At 33.6% G+C, this 19,739-nt stretch overlaps 2 protein-coding genes across 5 annotated transcripts in view; both read right to left on the bottom strand.

The window, feature by feature from the left end:
• LOC144842774 (uncharacterized) overlaps positions 1-19,739 on the bottom strand; it is a 67,457-nt gene that overhangs the window by 29,725 nt on the left and 17,993 nt on the right. The window lies entirely within an intron of this gene.
• LOC144842756 (E3 ubiquitin-protein ligase TRIP12-like) overlaps positions 1-19,739 on the bottom strand; it is a 44,082-nt gene that overhangs the window by 16,628 nt on the left and 7,715 nt on the right. For all 4 annotated transcript variants that reach the window (XM_078699276.1, XM_078699279.1, XM_078699278.1 and 1 more), the window contains 16 exons: positions 14,919-15,850; positions 14,386-14,613; positions 10,784-10,870; positions 8,252-8,535; positions 7,684-7,779; positions 6,908-7,000; positions 5,974-6,135; positions 5,415-5,537; positions 5,163-5,274; positions 4,935-4,999; positions 4,531-4,580; positions 4,013-4,323; positions 3,165-3,286; positions 1,942-2,048; positions 1,403-1,521; positions 94-292 (listed from right to left, as the gene is read on the bottom strand). In XM_078699276.1, coding sequence (XP_078555402.1) covers positions 94-292; positions 1,403-1,521; positions 1,942-2,048; positions 3,165-3,286; positions 4,013-4,323; positions 4,531-4,580; positions 4,935-4,999; positions 5,163-5,274; positions 5,415-5,537; positions 5,974-6,135; positions 6,908-7,000; positions 7,684-7,779; positions 8,252-8,535; positions 10,784-10,870; positions 14,386-14,613; positions 14,919-15,850 — 3,090 coding nt within the window. The remainder of the gene's footprint in view (positions 1-93; positions 293-1,402; positions 1,522-1,941; positions 2,049-3,164; positions 3,287-4,012; positions 4,324-4,530; positions 4,581-4,934; positions 5,000-5,162; positions 5,275-5,414; positions 5,538-5,973; positions 6,136-6,907; positions 7,001-7,683; positions 7,780-8,251; positions 8,536-10,783; positions 10,871-14,385; positions 14,614-14,918; positions 15,851-19,739) is intronic.

Raw genomic sequence — 19,739 nt, 5'->3', positions numbered from 1 at the left:
CATAGCTTTACATTATGTTTCAAGTTGAATTTACACTGCACAAACACATTTTTAAAAAGGTGTAAACAATGATGTGTTGTTCATTTTTCTTACCCCTGCTGTGGGCTGTCAATATCCAAAGAATCATCTAGCGTTGGTGTAGTTACATTATTTGCTACCGCCGATGTGCTAGGAGCTGCGTCTTTGGTCCCTTCTTTTGTTGTTTTATTTGGTGGCGTCTCTTTGGTTGGAGAGGTACTTACCGGACTAACATCCTTTGTCTCTAGCAGTTGTTTAACTCTGTGCATGACACCTTTAAAGAAAAAATACATATACTTATAATTAATACAGATAAAGGAATAAACAAGGCCATATACATGGGTGCAGTCGCGTGCTCAAATTTGAGTTAGTGTTTACCTACCAACCGACCGACCAACATAGTGAGCTATAGAGTCATGTGAATATAAATAGAAAGCAATAATGATGTTGATATAATGTAAAGCCATAGAGGTATTACATTAAACTAGAGTGTTAACTTAACACAATCAATGATGACCAACCTATGCAGTGTCAATCTATGTCGTCGCCGGATCTAGGTGCGAGAACATGTGTCCAAATATTCCTGCATTCGGACAATGAACCAACATAATTATGTCGTCGGTCATTGCAAAATGAATGCCCAAAAGACAAACTGCCTAATAATTGGGCATTACATAGATGTTATGTTAAACTACTAAAGTGTTAACAGTAAATGGGACTCTCTCCTAAATAATAATAATAATAATAAATAACATTTATAAAGCGCAAGAGACAAAGGTTTCAAAGCGCTGTGTTTTCCAAGATATGTGCAAGTAGTAGCGTGTGATTATGCTTCTCTGAAGAGATGAGTTTTGAGTTTAGTTTTAAATGTGATTACAGATTTTGATGAGCGTATTTCGAGGGGTAGAGTGTTCCAGAGTTTTGGGGCTGCGACAGCGAAAGCACGATCACCGTAAAACCGAGTTCTGGAACGGGGTCCAGGTTTGAGAAGAAGTCTGCAGGATGAACGAAGCGAAGAGTTGGTTGACGGAGTAATGATGTCACATATGTAGGCTGGAGCACATCCGTTGATGGCCTTATATGTCAGCAACAGGATTTTAAAACGAATGCGCTGAACTACAGGCAACCAGTGTAAGTCACGAAAAACGGGAGAAATATGTTCATGTCGTTTAGTGCCAGTAAATGTATAATGTCTTGGTAAAAGTCAACATTAAATAATTAATATAGACATAATTGTGCATGAGCCAATAAGCTTCTGCCTTATTCATTCTATGGTTCTTCTATGGTGGCTCACTTCTCTGAGCTTTGATTGTGTTGAGTTAACATTCTAGTTTAATGTAATACCTCTATGGCTTTTAATAATATAATGATTTACTATACATACCTTCCCTTCTAAAGTAAACATGAAATATATCTGGAAGCTTTTGCATTAGAATATGCGCCATCTGAAGAGCGCCTACAACAACCTTAATGTCCTGGGATGATACCATAGCAGCAATATGACTATAAAGATACAAAGGAAACACTATTAAGTAATGAGAATGCTGAGAGTATGTACAATGCAGCATACAATAATCTCTATGCCTTTTTAAAAAATAGGAACATATAAAAAAAATGTAACCAAAAACTTAAAATGTTAATAAATTTCTATAGCACTTTAGTTTTAACAATCAACGGATTGTCCCAAAACACTTAAAATTAAAATAAAGAATTAAGCCTATACTATCAACCTAGTTTGACAAAAAAAAAGTTTGATGTGCCTAAATGTGGTAATGATGTGCCTAAATATGGTAGTGATATGCCCAAATATGGTAGTGATATGACATCAACATGTCCATAAATGGGCACATCACATTTTCTTGTCACATAAAGTTTGATAGTGTAGATAGAGCTTAAGGTAACTAACAAGAGTGTTCAACTCACCTTGAAACAGCATGGTTACTGAGTACATTATTAAGGAGTTGGGGGTCAGCAAAGTAGACCATTCGTAACAATGCTTTTAGACATTTGTGCCTTACAGCTGGGCCAGCCTGATAAAAAAAATATATATATATATTTAAGTCTTACAGCAGAACACTTCTTTGGGACACTCTCATTCATGGGACAGCCTTATTAAGGAGATCCTTTCCATTGAAACAAACAAGCAGAAATATGTTTTCACTACTACGGCCAACCTCTATTCCAGGGACACCCCTATTAAGGGGACACTTCATTGAGTTCTGAAGGTGTCCCCTTATGTTACTGTATTTGCAAGCAAGTACAGTACATTCAATTAGACAAAAAACTTGATTTCAGTATTTATTCTAAATACAGTTTTATGAAGTATTTTTTCAAAAGAATTTTAACTGTAAACAAGAAAACACTTTTACTAAGTTAAATTTTTGGTATGTAAAATTTGAATACAATGGTAAGCAGTATAATGAGGGCAGGTAATCAATAAAGTGTGTTATTTTTGTTATTCTTGACACGCTTCAGTGAACAAGACCCATGGTTAGGTACATAGTTGAAAGAACACGCAGTGCTATACAATTAGAGCAGAATCCTTTCTATGGACATCCCCTATTAAGGGGAAACTAATGTGAAACAAACAAGGAGATATGTTTTAACACTACAGATAATCACTATTAACGGGCCACTACGTTGGGTTTTAATTGCCATTTTACTTATTTATTTATTTAACCATCTTGAAAGAGGAGCACCTATGTAGGTCTTCATTCAAAAAGAACTTATATTAAGGGGTCCACTGTCAATAAAAAAAAATACATACAAAACAAAATATAAAGAGTGCCAAAACATTACTGTATTTAATAAGCAAGCATGTCATGTACCCCTACCTCATTATATACCATTCCTTTCACTTAATATAGTATACAAATAATGAATGTTTATGAGTGTAATGGTACAAATAATGGCATGAGATGAATGAACGATTCCATGTCTTGTAGTGATGTTCCCATTATTAACTAAACAGAATCTAAACCTAATTCAAATGCTTTTTTTTGCCTTACGTATTATGTATATCTCTCCAAAAAATCCGCAGCGAAACGCGAGTTCAATGTGTCAATAGTGCGTATTATTGCACACCATGTGACCCACAATCGTCCAATCATATGAATTTATTTAGGTGTTATACAATATCTACTTACTGATGAACTGTATACTTCGTAAAGAATTGCAAACAATGCCTTGATGAAATGAGATGCCAGTGTGTTATCTTCACTTAGTAGACTAGCTCTGGCGTCAATAGTTTCAGCTGTTGAAGATGATCCTGTAAACATAAATATAAATACGTTTTTATTTTATGTAACCTTCCTTTAATATAAATATTAAATACGTTTTTATTTTATGTAACCTTCCTTTAATATAAATATTAAATACGTTTTTATTTTATGTAACCTTCCTTTAATATAAATATTAAATACGTTTTTATTTTATGTAACCTCAACCAACTGAAAATAAACACCTCATAACAGAACTAAGTTTTTTTATACAATTTTAATATGAACTATGGAATCAGATTTTAACACTACAGGGCAGTGATACCCCTATTCAGGGGACACTTACCTGTGAACGATCAAGAGGTAATATATATTTTAACACTACGGCCAACCAACCCCTATTAAGAGATATACCCCTATTAACGGGACACTTTGTTGGGTCCTAAAGGTGTACCATTAAAATATGTAATATAAGAAAGTTGAATGTGTGTATGAAACTCTAAATCTTGGAAATAAAACTTAAATGGGATAAGAAATGTGTTCTACTACAACGTAAAGCATGGCAAATACTATATATAGCAGATTAACAAACATTGTAAATGGGATTATACTCTATGGTTGGCTTATATACCAGAATGGGGTTATGGGGTTATACCTGAATCGTTACAATAAGTGTTTAATTGGATACTACACTTTCATTACAGTGGCCCACTCCAAGAAACAGGTGCGGCCACAAAAAAAAAACATTTAATAGTATGATTAACAGAATCACCCACCTGATGATGAACTAGATGACGGGTTTGTTCTTCGTTGAACTGGCCGTGTGGTTCCAGTATCCTCATTGATCTGTTGTGTTGAATTAAAATCCACTAGATATGTACGCCCCATTGTTGACAAACAGACCTCGTCCTCACCAGCTTGGTGGGCAGCTTCTATGATCTTGTTGTCAATTCTGGTATATGGATGCCACATGCCTCGATCATCTCTCCATTGCCAGACTACCTGCTCTTGAACCTGTACACTGCCTTTCTTCAGCATGGCATCCACTGTGAAAATGCCGTCACTAGGGAGACGAGGCATCAGTTCACTAAAAAAAATAAAATGTACATTTTAATTTGTGAAGTATGCATTAATAACAATTCTGATAGAGATCAGCATATAAACAAACACAACTTTCATACACCTTTCATATTCATTGAATGCAATAGTGGACCTGTAGCTTGATGGTTAACATGATTGCATTCCACTCAATCCTGAAACTCACAGCTTTTAATATTTGAAAAAAAATTCTTACCCAATCAGAGATGTTATTTCATACAGCTCCGGTGGTGTTCTTGGAATAAGCTGTGAATTAAAAATATAAATAAATTACAATATAAAGCTTCGCTATAGTTTGACAAAAATAGGTGTCCTATAAATATGGTAGTGATATGACATATCATGTCCATATATGGGCACATAACATTTCTTGTCACATAAAGTTTGATAGTGTAGACGGAGCTTAAGAAAAAAGGCAATCTGTCAAGGACTAATATCAGAATAATATCAGCCTAAATTCTGTCACCTATACTTAAATTTTTCCTACCATTTATGTAGCCTCATTGTGATATAATGATTAACAAATCAAATTGTTCAAATAAGTGTATTGCTATGAATTGAAGGTGGTATGAAATATAACTACAGTAAACAGATACAAACCTCAATTTCTACACTTGCACTTTCAGAGGGTCCTATGAGCAAGTAACTAATTGTGTCTGCAATATCTGAAGAAAATGAAATCAATAGTTATGAAAATGGCAATTATAATGTAACTATCAAACACTTTTTACAAGACTTTAATGTAGTGAATGCCACCAATCTAGCACTTTGATGTTGATTGTCCTTGGCAACATATGTTGATGTTAAAAACAGAAATAAGGTACTTACTTTGTTTTAAAAGTTGCACAGCCAGTTCTGGACAACTAGCACACATCACTGACAACATTCTAACTACCATGATGAATGTGTTTGTGCTAATGATGGGTGGCGTAACTACAAGCTAAAACAAACAAAAGTAACTTAGTTTCAACATTTAATATTTAGTAGAACTCAACCCAATAAAGTTTCCCCTGAATAAGGTGGTATTAAAACATATATATTTCTTACTTAAATACTAACAAATAAGTTAATTTCACATACCAACTGCTGTAGATTACTCAGTAACCCATGAGCTGCTATCTCCTTTAGCAGTTTGTCATTACTATGGTAATTATCAACTAATCTTGCGAAACATAAACAGGTGCTTTCAACAGACTTTTTGTCCTAAAAAAAATGAAAATATTATAAATGTAATATACTACAATGCTGGTCCATAGTGGAGTTGTAGACTGGTGCGTTACAGCGCTTGCCTTCTAATCCCAAGGCCCAGTGGTTGCCGTATTCACCATTCACACTTATGCTAAGGGAAACACTTAAAATTAAACAAATCTCCTATTTAAGTGAATACAATTTAAGGAAAATACTTAAGTGAGATATTTCACTTAACTCAATCAATATTGGTGAATACGGCCACAGGGTTTAATCCTGACTTAGTGCCAGTGTTGTAACTCACAAGTGTTTCTACTCCACTCCTCTAATGAGTTTATAAACATGGTATAGTTTCCCACTAGGAAATTGCAATGAAATACAAGCAGAGTAAGTAATTTGACAAGCAACATTCCATTCAAACATAATTCATTGTGCAAACTAAACTATATACCTGATGTTGAAGTCTTCCTGTTAGCAGAGGCAATGAATCCCGTACGTAGTGAAACTCATCTTGTCCCATACTCTGACAGCAGTTGGCTGCAACTGCTAAGGAGTTGCGCTGAGCGTTGATTGAGAAGAACTCAATATATAACAAACTAGCCGACACACCTCCCTGTTCATGGATAAACATATTTGAAATTAGTGTTAAGCTCTACATTATCAAACCTTACATGACAAAAAAAATGTGATGTGCCCATATATTGACATGTCATATCATTACCATATTTAAGCATATCACTACCACATTTGGGTAAATCATGCTTAAGTCTTTGAAATTTCAGCACTGAACTAGCCTACAAGGTTTCACATTTCTATCTCAGAGTATCAAAGATGAACAAAAAATGAGTCAATCTAGAACTTTTCCCCAATTCTAAATTTGAACTCAGTGGTACTTAAGCTCCGTCTACACTATCAAACTTTATGTAATAAAAAAAGTTTGATGATTTCATATCACTACCATTTTTGGGCATATCACAGCCATATTTTGGCACATCACACTTTTTTTGTCACATAAGGTTTGATAGTGTAGACAGAGCTTTAGAAATGGAAAAATTACTCAAAGAAAAATGTTGTTAACAGAAAAAGTGCATATTATGTAATTTTAGATTTTAATACATTCAGAGGCTTAAGCCACTAGTTTGGCTGACAAACTGTGACAAACACTAGTTTACACAAGTTAGCTTTGCACCTTTTTGACAAACTAGTATGCCAAGATTTGTGAACTCAGCCGATCAAATCACAGTTTATGTAGTCATGTGATTCTGCATGTGGACAAAATGACAGTCACAAAGTAGGGGTACAATCAACATTAACTTTACATTTAAAAGCACTCATTTTAACTTTTATTTTTGAAATACAAAAAAAAATTAATATTGATTACTTACAGCCTGTAGGATGGCTTTGCTATGTCGCCGGGACAACATCTCCAAAGCTGTCAATGACTGTTCAGCCACATCCATGCATTGAATAACTTGAAGCTAAAAACAAATGAAAAACATTTTTTGTATGAAACTGCTGTAGTATAAAAATTTTGAATATTTTTTTTTTTTTTTTTTTTCAACCATATTTAATGAGGGTGATCCATCCAGCTATTGCTGATCATTAGGGACCCTCAGAGGTTCACAAGACAAACATATACACAAGATGCTCTACATAAACAAAGTCTTATTACAATTTGCATACTAGTTTAAACATTTTTTTAGTCATCTCCAGCTAAAAAAATGTTTGGCATATGAAAAAAACTTCCAAAACATTATCACTTCCATAGAACAAGATTAAAGGGCTTAACAAGAACCAATAATAGGGAGCTTTCGCAGCACGTAAACGTTAACTTTAACGAATGACGTCAACATTCTACTCATTTGCATAACAACGTAGTTCAGCCAAAAGATGTGTTAACGTACATGTTCGTTTTGATTTCGCTTCGACAGAAAGTGTAGAACGCATACGCCGCTCTCATCAAAACAAATTATGGAATGCCTTGGTTAGCTAACTAATTTTTTTCATAAAACTTGCGCACGCACAGATAGATTTGCTTACAAAGTGGGCATTAAACGTTTAAGTGCGAAAACTCCCAATTATGAAAATGTATCATTTAGGTTATGCTACTACTAAGGCAATTTAAAAGACAAATTGAGCAGTAATCAACAGGGCAAAATACCTTTTCTAAAAATCCTGGTATGGCCTCTACAACAACTGCCGATGACCTGGGTAGAGCCTCCATCATGTAGGTCAACGCTCTACACGCATGATTCATCTGAAAAACACAGAAAAGGACAAAGGATTATTGATCAGATAAAAACACCATTCATTCTTTAATACCTTGTACACCTTTATATCTAAAGGTCTGTCTACACTATCAAACTAGTTTGACAAAAAAGTGTGATGTGCACAAATATGGTAGTGATATACCCAAATATGGTAGTGATATACCCAAATATGGTAGTGATATGACATCATGTCCATGGGCACATCATTTTTTTTGTTACATATAGTTTGATAGTATAGACATAGCTTAAGGCGTACATCTTGGCTACCTTAGACTTGGTTCCCAGTTGGGTGCAATACAAAGACATCAATTTATGAGGAATTCAATTTGTATAATTACCAAAAAAAAATAAAAAATCTGGTTGAGCAATTGTATAAACAGGTTAAAGGTAAAATTACTGCAGTAACTGCACAAGAATGAATGTAACACGATCTCTTATATAAAACAAAATAACACTTACAATATCAAAATTATGTTCCATCCCTAATAGGGTAATTAGAGCTGGAACCACCTGTTTAATTGGGAATCCCCCTAGTGTGTCTTCGTTACCCATGACGAGTAACTGACACATCTCGATCACGCTCTGTAGCTGTTGGCTTTCGTCCCCGGTGGCTTGCAGACCTCCGAGTAGCCGTTGCGCTTTACTGCTGACGCCAGTACCCATACTGCGATGTAGAAGTTGGTGCATACGAGGTTCAAGTGCGTGGAATAATTCCGGCGGTAGACCACGGGCTTCTAACATAGCTGAAACGAGAAACAATTTTAATAATTATGAATTTTAGGAAAATGTGTAGACTCAATTCAATTGAAAATGTTTTAGTCTCAATGATTATAGACAACATCTTATATAAGTCAAAGATGCTCTCCAGGTGGAATGCCATCCTGAGATGAGTAGTACAGTAGTAATTAGTACATTCTTGTTTATTTTTAATTTATATGTAATTTTTATTTTTATGGATCAGACATTCCAAAACAAAAGATTGATTGAATGATTGAATGAATTATAACTATATATTTATAATATATTCAAAAGTATCTGTGTTCGACCATGGATTTTGAGAAAGTGAGTATGGTAGTGTGATGTAGTCTAATTTCTTCAACCAGAGAAAAATTGATTTTTTGTCATACAGTTAATGCTGTGTATTTCCTTACTATTTTAACCTTTGAAATATAAAGTATAAATATCTAACCATAAAAGGTATAGATTAAAATCACAAAATATAACTGTAGTAAAGCCTGGGTTAATAATAAACGAAGAAACATTGTGCATTAAGGATAGAAAAATTCAAGGCATTGAACTTATATGTATTATTGGCAATTTTAGATTACCCTTTTTATTGCCAAAGTGAAATAACACTATAAAGAAATGTACAACATTCTGATAAAAATGATACAGTTGGGGCAATAACAATTTAAAAGGCCAGTCTTCGGTTAAAAAAAATGCTAGCTATGTATCCAAACCCAAACTTAATGCATCTAAATAGGTCATAAGAAATTAACATACTGTATGTGTACAATACAAATCAGAAACTAAAACAAAATTCAAACATGATTATACTCTGGTAAAATATGCCAACGCAATAAAAATCAACAAATATAGGGTTTTCATCAAGCAACTATTAATTACCTTTTTCAGAATTTATTTTTCTGGCTACCCAAACAAATCCATAATAAAAATTAAAAATGTGTTCTTTTTCTAATGAAATAGCTTGGTTCGTTTAATATCATCAACCAAATGATATTGGGTGTAGCCAAAGAAGTATCCAAACAATTTAAATTTTACCACGGCTTGAAGAGGAGGCCTTAATAAATACTTAGATATTACCAACATATGTATATAAAGCTCTACACTACCAAACTTTATGTGACAAAAAAATGTGATGTGGCCATATATGGACACGATGTCATATTTAGGCATATCACTGCCATATTTAGGCATATCAACTACCATATTTAGGCACATCACACTTTTGTTGTCAAACTAGTTTGATAGTGTAGACAGAGCTTTAGATTGAACAATTGTTGGTGGTGGGTTCAGTATATGGTATAGCAGAATTAGTACAGGATTTATATTACCTGAAATCATTTTTCAAAAGTGAGTTAATATTTAAACCAACAATTCATAACAAAGAATATTGTTAATGTTAATTATTATCAAAATCTACTCAACAATGGTTATAAAAATTACAGTTTGAATGTACAATTAACTAAACATTTTCTTTGTTATACATTAGTTCAATTATTCACTTATACTTAAAGCTGTCTACACTATCAAACTTTATGCTGACAAAAAAAGTGATGTGTCCATATATGGACATGATGTCAAATCACTACCATATTTGGGGATTATCACTACCATATTTGCAAATATCACTAATTTGATAGTGTAGACAGAGCTTAATAAAAAATCTGTTAATTGATGTCATTTGAAAAAAAACATTTTCCGTTGTTCAATATTGTTACTATACCTTCAAAGTCTTCTAATGTCACAGGGCCTTCAATATTCACTAAGTCTATTACAATTTGAGTATTTTTATTTACAGAAATTTATCAAAATGTGAACAATTCTGTAGTTAACAGCAGTATTTTAAGGTTTATCTAATTTGAGTGACTAGTGACAAGCTGTAATCTAAACTCTGTTTAAGTACTGATTCTCAGTGCTGTATCTCCACATACTACAATATTTTTTCAGTATCATAGGAATATTTGTTAATATAGCATCTCATTTGTATCACATGTGATACGGTATGATACATGTAAAACACATGTGTTGCTGTATTACCAAATATTTCTATGATACTGTAGAAATTTAGATACAGTACCAAGTACCAATCGGGTGGTTTAATACACATTCAGAAAAATTGGGGATGAGCTTTTACACAAGGACCTTAATGTACTAACACAGAATATATGCATGGATAAATCATTTTGCCTATTTGAACACATGCTTATACCATAACAAACGAAGGTAAAAATAAAGCTTAAGACTTACCCTGTAATCTTCCCATATCAGTGTCATCGCCATCAGAGTCTAAAGAGCCTGCAAGGCTGGCACCGTTTCTTCCACTTGCTCCAGAGGCTAAAAAACAAACAAATGATTAAAAATGAGAAATTAACAAAACATATCTTTCTCCGTGATATAGCTATACTCTTTTGCAAATTGAGTTTATGCTGTAAATATTATATGATCTCATTTTCTATTCCCCTCAAGGCGAAGAATAAGGCTATTTTTATATAATTCTACAGTCACCAAATTTCTAAACTATAAGTACTATTGTTAAAGTTGTTTTACTTCTTGTGAAAGGATCCTTGTTTAAATGAAATGCTTTATTCTATACACGTCTTCAATAATAAGCAATCACTTGTATATAAAGTTACTACTACTTCTGTGAAAATTGTATAAACAAATGGTTAAACTTTAATCCGAAATAGCAACTTAAAATGAAAACCATTTGTTAAATGGCCTTTTATACAGGTCAGGTTCAAGTTCAAGATCGTTTTTGTTTTGTATAGATTTAAAGCTTTAGAATTTTAAAGAAACTTAATCTTTGATTTTAAAGAGATTGATTTTATTTAAATACAATAGGCCCTACAATAACTACAAGGGTGAAAAAAAAGACCATTCAATACTATTATTTTGATTCATTTAAATAAAACCGTATATCCTCTAGTATAATCCCACCCGCCTAAAACACAAAATTGGGCTGACTTTGGGAGGTGGGACTATACCCGAGGAAGCCCCGATTCACGGAAAAAAATAAAATTGGTAGGCATTTCTTGTAAAAACTCATCTGAACTGGCTAGAGAGAGGCCTACATCCAGACCAAAAATCAATACTGGGACTATGGGGATGTGCCTGTTTGTGAAATCAGATAAAAATTAGGTGGGACTAGACTAGAAGTGGGATTATACCGGAGGATATATGGTACATGTATCTATATGGACACTAATCTTACAACCAAAACACTAAACCTAACCTTCCATACTGTATGATATAAACCTTCTGTATACTATACTATGATCACACATTGGAACTAACCATTATCACGATGTACTCTAAACTGTCTATTCACAAATAATAGCTACTACAGTACAAGTTACTATAGTTATAATCGCAAAATATGTATAAAAGGACGGCTCCCTTTTCACAACTAAGCCACCTAAACCATTACTAACAATTATATATACGTTGCAAAAATCAGCTGCCCGTTTCATAAGACCATTCACTGGATCTGGAAACAAAATTACATTTTAATTTACCTATAATTCTTTACACAAAAGGAATACTAGAGAGTTAATTGGCTATTATTAATAGTTAATGTTTCTTTAATATATTAAAGAAACAAGGGTGAAATCTGTACTGATAGCACAATACCCATCTTGATAAAATGTCCTGATCATGAGTCTAACAGGATCCAGCTATCCACATTGGGCATTCCTACATAGACTGTTATCAATTAGGCTAACCGTGGTCTGGACCATGCTAACAAGTATAGCTAATAAAATTCTAGGCTTACTGTAACATGCCAAGCTTTACATCAATAGATCACCATAAACTTGAATGCAACCATGATACACCCTAGTTTATAAATCACCTGCATAAACACAGCGGAAATTTCCAACTTAAATAAACCACTATGAACTCAATGTCAATACTGAAATGGCTTTATAGTCTGTGTATTATGCTCCAAGTCAACCGCGCAATCTCAAAATTCATTGTGTAAAAAAAAAATAAGCCTGCTATGAGTTGAGCATAAAGAACAAGGTCTAATATACCAATTGTAGTGCAGTCATCCTTGACACTGTCACTATACAGTATATAATACAAATAACAACAATAAACACAACACTTACACTATTTACAATTATTGTCCCAACTATAGCTATACAACTGCAACATGCCTAACTGGTACTGATAACAAATATATTGACATTGCTGGCCAAGTATGCATAGTAAAAATTTATACAGGCACATCAGATTTCTGGTTTTTAATTCGTTTATGAACTTAGCTTATGTTGTATTGAGGCCTAAATTTACTATGTGACGGTGACTCACAACAAAACTCATTATTTTAAATGGAACATAACGCCTCTATTAATAAATAAAAAGGGTACAAATTTCCTTACTACAGTATGCAGTATGATTAATAATTAATTAGAAGGGATGTAATAATTGTGATGGGGATATTATAGTCAGTGTCACCTAACATTATAGACTTCCTCATGATCTACTGTGCATTTTACGGTGGAAACTTTTTAGGTCAGGGTTTTAATTTAGATGAAAAATCATTTTGAATGATGGTATGATCTGCCAAATACAATTTTTCAACCAGGTTAGGTATATTTTAGCCCATAAAAATAAGAATAAACCACTATGTTGTCACCTCACACATTGTTTACTGTAGGGCCTTTCTAGTCCACTTTATCACTTTTTCTCTAGGTGTGCTCTGTCTAAGAAATGTATTTACACAATTCCACTACTAATTATGAAGGAAATGAAAATGGGAGGAGCAGGAGAGGTCATTATAAAACAGCACACCCATTATGGCTGATACTACAGTAAGGTGTAAAGTACTATACATGTTTATTAATACAATATACTTCTATATGTATTTTTGCTGTGTAACCTTTAACATGTATGCAGTACTCTACAATTAAGTGTTAATTAAGTATCTCAATATGTACAATACAGTGAAAACAGATGGGGCATATGCTAAAAAAAAAAACAACTCTAAACATAAGTAAACAAAACTGCATTCATACCAACGTTTGATATTTTGCCTATTGTTGTCATTCTATTTTGATTTCCAAAGTCATACTTTCAATAAAACATTAACAAATTTTTTTCAACTCCTCTAATTAGCCTCCTCATAAAAGTTTATGTCTGTCATTATTTTGATGATGCCAGTTACTTTTAAAACAATATTAATATATGAAATATTAACAATGCAGTAAACAATTAAAAAATACTGATGCAAAAATAAATTTGTGCAGTAATTCTTTTTCAGCGTAAATTGCATCATTCACGTTTTAAAATGTATTCATATAATGTTTAGGTATGATATGAATATGCGAGCAATATGGCGTAAAGGAATATCAGTCTACAATGTAGGCATGGTTTTTAAACTTGTCAATGTTGTAGAATTGCTTGTATCCTTTAGGCAAGATACTTTATTCTCATTGCCTCATCCTTCAGATGGGATGTAAAACGGTTAATCCGACATACATACTGTACAATGCATATGTGGACGACAAATTAAACTTGGTAAAATTGTCGTGGATCGTCTCCCAGTTTGCAGACTATCGAAGACAATCATTGTGGCTACCGAATGTCCATCGTGTACTCAAAATAACCTTCCACTTTAAATACATATTTATTTATATCTTATAATGTAAAACTTTACAGTCAACTCTCCCAATACCCCACACATTTGGGCTGGCCTAATATGTCTGGTTTTCAGGAAAGTCTGGTTTATAATGGTAAAAATGAATTTGGGACCTTTTGGACCTCAAGAAAAGTGTGGTCTTGGGAGAGTTTCCGGTTTTCAGAGAGTCCGATATTGGGAGAGTCGACTGTAATGCGTTATAAATTACCTGCTGCTCCTCCTGCGGCCGATTCGTCAGTGCGAGCGTTACTGCTACCACCCTCACTAGTATCATTGCTAGACATAGGGTCCAACTGGCCTGTACCTCCCGAATTGCGCTTGCTCATTCCTGAGCTGCGCCTTCCCCGTGTGCTTGCGCAAGTGCCCGTTGTGCTGTCTGTTGGCTTGGTGTGAGAATTATCTGCCTTACTACCACTATTTCGAGCTCTGCTTTTTCCTACAATACACAGTTACAAAAAATGTGATTTTTAAAATGAATACAATACGTTCTACTTAAACATATTGTTAAAAAGAAAAAAAACTAATGAGATAAGAATGAGATAGAGGTTGTGTAGACCATAATGGTTTCAATTAAAACATTGTTTAGCAGAGAAAATACTGAACTTAGTTCAAAACTCAACTGGCATGTGTCCAAAATGCATGTAGTAAAATAAAAAAAATGTTCATATAGGTTTATTGCATGCAGTTGTAAATGAGTTTTTAAATAAAAATTTGAAAAATAAACAAATGTGCATATTGTACCTTTAGTTGCCGAAAACTTGGCCTTTCCTTTGTTTGCTTGCGTAATAGAACTGCTATGACTTGGCGTTTGCTTAGTGGTTGATGAACGTAATTTTAATCGTACAGATTGTCCAGATTTACTTTCCCCAGCGGTACTACTGGTCGCCCTCACTGTGGTCTGGCTGTTAGTCACACGTGGCCTAGCCCCAATATTAGTTTGACCACTACTACTACTACCAGATACCTCTCCTAATTTTGTCTTCTTTTTTTCCAAATCCGATTTGGATTTGGATTCTGACGGTTGAGGTTTATTATTTGCTGATGCTGCAGCCGCAGACTTAGTTTGGCTCGTTGATCCCCGTGAGGGGACCTTACCACGTGCTGTACTCGTGTTGCTGGCTTTTCGCGCAGGTTTGTAATAATCTAATGCCTCGAACTCGCAGGGGTTATTTCTTGTGTAAGAACGCAGACAACAACACGTAATAGAGACTTCTCCTTGCTGCAATTTAGAAGCTCGTTTTCTGCCAGTACTAAGCTGTTTCGTAGTCTTTGTTCTCTTTGCTGCTGGTTCAGACAGTTCTGGTTCAACAACTCGTTGCTTATTGTTCAAATTTGATCCACAAAGATCAAGTTCACCCGTTTCTGGTGCGGTTTCGTTAAGTAACGCCTCAATAAGGCTTTGCTGTGGAGCCTGTTGTTCTAGCAATGTACTAAACGCAGAAGAAGTACTGCTATGGCTACCAGATCTAGACTTGCTGCCCTTTCTCTCGTACCTCTGTGAGCTATCACTAGTAGTATCCTTCTGGTTAAGGCCAGATAGTCCTGAAGACTCACTCTTTGTTTTTTTGCTTTTCTGTGAGCCTAAATTTGAATCCAAGGATTTTGGGAGATTTGTTTGACTGAGAAATACAGGAGGTGGATTGTAAATAGTTCTGTGAGTTTCACTTTTCACTCTACAAAATAAAAAATAAAACACAAATTTAGGAATTTTGTACATTTTCATACATATCTAATGTGTTATACAGTAATTATTATTATTTGTGGTTTTCTATACAGTATTTAGATTTGATCAATTTAGAGTGGTGTTTTAAAAAAATATATTATATTATAATAATATCCAAATATTAAAGATGTATTGTCCCCCAAAAACATGAAAAATGAAGATTAATTAAATCAGACTAGGTTATTTTGTAGTTTTAATAAAGTTCCATAGAAAAAAAAATGATGTTTTCACATATAAAATAACATAATGGGTAAAGTCAACCAAAAATCCATTGGCTGGCAGCCAATTTGACAATTTTTTGCTTCAAATTACAGTTTTTTCAGGTAAATAATTTTTATTTCTAGATCCAATTTTTGGTCAAAGTGGATAACTATTATGTAACATTTAATTGGCATATTCCTCTACAAAAAGTGTGTCTCCATTAGGAGTTAAACAATAGAGGGCAGCCAGTGAAGTTTATGTTTGTGCAATCTGGCACATTGTAGAAAATGATGTAACAAATAGAGGGCAGCATTCATATTTAATACTGACAATAACATTTGTTTGACAAACTATTGCCTTCAACCTTTAATAAAGGAAAAAACATGAAAAATGAAGATCAATAAGATTGAATAGGCCATTTCGAAGTTTAAATAAAGTTCCGTAGAAAAACAACTTTAAAAAAACCCCAATGTTTTCACTTCTAAAAAGACAGAATAAACAGTTATATTCAATACTATTTTTTGCTTTAAATTAAAGTTTTTTTCAGATATTTATGTAACTATGTGACATTAAAATGGCATATTCCCAAAAAATTTCCAAAATTTATTTTTTCAGGGGGACAATATATCTTTAATAATTTATATTTTTAGAAGATCTAAGAAGTGCAATGGTAATATTTCTTAAGGTTTAATTTAAAAATGAAATTATGAAATATTTATGAGACGGTGAGTAGGCGCCGCACATCATGCCTTCCAGTAAAACTGATATCAGTAAACATCATTACTAATTGCTAACAGTTTTCTACAATTTTAAATCAAATCAACTTAAACAAATATTTTCAAAACTAATAATAAAGAACTCCTAATAAGGGGACAACTTCAGGCATCGTCCTCTGAATATTGTATTGGCCTTAAAACCAGTGGCTATGAGTGCTCACTGGCTAAACCCAGGGGCCCCAGAGCTTATGACGCCCTGAGCAGTGCCCAGAAGAAAAAACAGGCATTAAAATATGTAGAAAAAAACACCAGAGGCATCCAGCGTTGGAGGGTTACTACTAAACCAGGGGCCTCAGGCGCCACTGCTGTTTCACAAGGAAGTGTCCCTTTAATAGGTGTTCCCTGAATAGGGATGTCCCAGAGAAGGGGTTTTACTGTAAATATGTTTATGTATATTATGCAATGAATCAGTCCAGTGATTTACAAGCAAGGTTAAACGAGAAATTTGAATTAACTTTGTTATTAGTCATCAGTTATTTCTAAAAACATACAACTATAAAAGACATTAAAATTAATAGACAGTGCCCTCAACATCTAATTGAAAATATCCTGAGGGTGTTGGCAATTACTGTGCGCAGTTGATAGGATGGAACCCACTTGGGATATAAAATGCTTTGGATGCACGTCATGTTTTGTACAGTATAATATAATGAACATTTTATTTATTCATTTATTCTCTTTATAATTTTAAACACATATTATATGCACACCTTCTTTAGAATGCTTAAAATAAACAAATAAAAACTGATTAATGTAAAATTATATAAAAGTATATAAATCATCCAATACTTAACCCTAGATCATTGTATACTAATTTACATTCTTATCAGAGATCTCCATGTGTATGAAAGATGATGGTGTATCGATTTGATGTCTGTTGAATTGAGAATACAATAAAACTAAACACAAGTTTTAACACTACGGCCAAACTCTAATAGGACACCCTATTATGGGGACACCCTATTATGGGGACATTCTATTGGGTCCCGAAGGTGTCCTCGTAATAGGGGTTCTACTAAAGAATTGTTTTATGGTCTCTAATGGTAGATGAAGAGGAGTCATATCTTCTTTGGATCTCTTCTAAAGTATATTTTTTACGATTCTATACATTATTCATTTCTACATTATTGCTTGGTAGTTTTAAAGAATTTTTGTTCTTCATTAAATAAAAGGTTAACTAAATTTAAACCAGGCTCTATTTTTATAATAAAAAGATAACTAGTAAAATGAAGAACTATTCAAATAGCTGGCAATCTCATAATGTATAAAGACGCACATTAAGCAGCATATTGTACATTAATTTATGTGAACACAACCTTAGTGTGTGCTCACCTACCGTAAATATCAATGAGACTTTGTCATTTTTAATTGAAGGCAACTGAAGTGTTTACATGATATGGCACTGGTTAAGTGATGATTTGGTCATTTGGACATACATTAACAAATTATCATACTTTAATAATGCTTTGGCAGCAAATAGTGTATCATCAGCAAATGTTAACGTTTTGTAAAAATAATGCATATACAGTCGACCTTCTCATTTACATACTTCTCAATTACGAACCTTCTATTTTACGAACGCCGTTCGAACGATGACGTCATCAGTAATATAATAAAACTTTTGCGTACCTATGAATTTATTATCTTCTTAATTTATTAAACTATCCCAAAACAAATACTTCATAACTAAAGCAAAGCTTATATTACTTTAAAAAAATTAAACCAGGTCATTCCTTGTCTTAAATGTACATTTTATGGTAAATTATGATAAAAAGAAGTAGCTTGCATCGAATGTCCTCTCATGAACGGTCTTTAGGCCTAGCTTAGTTTTGTAGGCCTAGCTGGTAAACAGCAGTAACATACAAACATCGTACGCTAGCTATAGGCCTAGCCTGACATAGTCTAGTTGCTGCATTAATTGTCTTTCTGTTTTTGCCATAATCCGTTATTATAGATTGGGGAAAACCCGGTATTTTCGTTGAAAAGTTACGATTTTTGCATTTGTTTTGGCATTCACAATCGATCGGAAGTTGGTGAATCGCAGAAGAAAAACTCACGATCAGTAATCAAACGTGCAACACAACGTGCCACACGCCCTCACATAAATGTAGTAGGTACAGTAGGGCATGTAATTGGACTTTAACCTTTTCAATATCCCAATTTAGTTTTTTAATTTAAACACTTGAATAATAAGGCAGTTCGGTCAAAGCGCCCGTTTCACTGCCAAAAATTGGTTAATGAATAAATTACCAAAATTTCTTGGCAGCAGAAACAGGAAAAATGATCAATAATTGGTTAAATGGTGTTAACTCAAACTAAAAGTTAAAAACACCAATGATTGGATGCAAGTAATGACATTTAACTGGGGTGTTGCTGTACACTATTAGCTACCAAGAACATGTTGAGCAACATTTATGTTTTTCGTTGACAAACATTTTTTTTTTTACATAGGTTTTGCAGAAATGCTGTCAATATATTGTACAGTAAAAATTTATTTTGAAATAAGCTGTTTATTCGGTGCTGATAGCAGAAAGAGGTGCTGATAGCAGAAAGAGGTACTGATAGCAGAAAGAGGCCCAAAACAGACCTTGCTTTAAATTAATAAATATTATTGGCATGCTGATTATACCTTATCTATTTTCAAATAATATTCATTCTCTTATCTTTGATATAAATGTAGTCACGTCATTAGACATTGTAGGAAATGTGTCTACTCTGGCTTAAAACTGGTAAAACTATGAATTATGATGATTTTGACTTGACTATCAGTAGTCCTAGCCTAATATGCTTTTCACATCAAATAGGGATTTTCGACAACTGATGACCAACCTATGTTATGTTAATTCATTGTGCACATGCGGA

Source organism: Antedon bifida, chromosome 5, assembly GCF_963402885.1.
Source record: "Antedon bifida chromosome 5, ecAntBifi1.1, whole genome shotgun sequence".
Classification (NCBI taxonomy): Eukaryota; Metazoa; Echinodermata; class Crinoidea; order Comatulida; family Antedonidae; genus Antedon; species Antedon bifida.
This window is presented reverse-complemented; position numbering and strand designations above follow the sequence as displayed.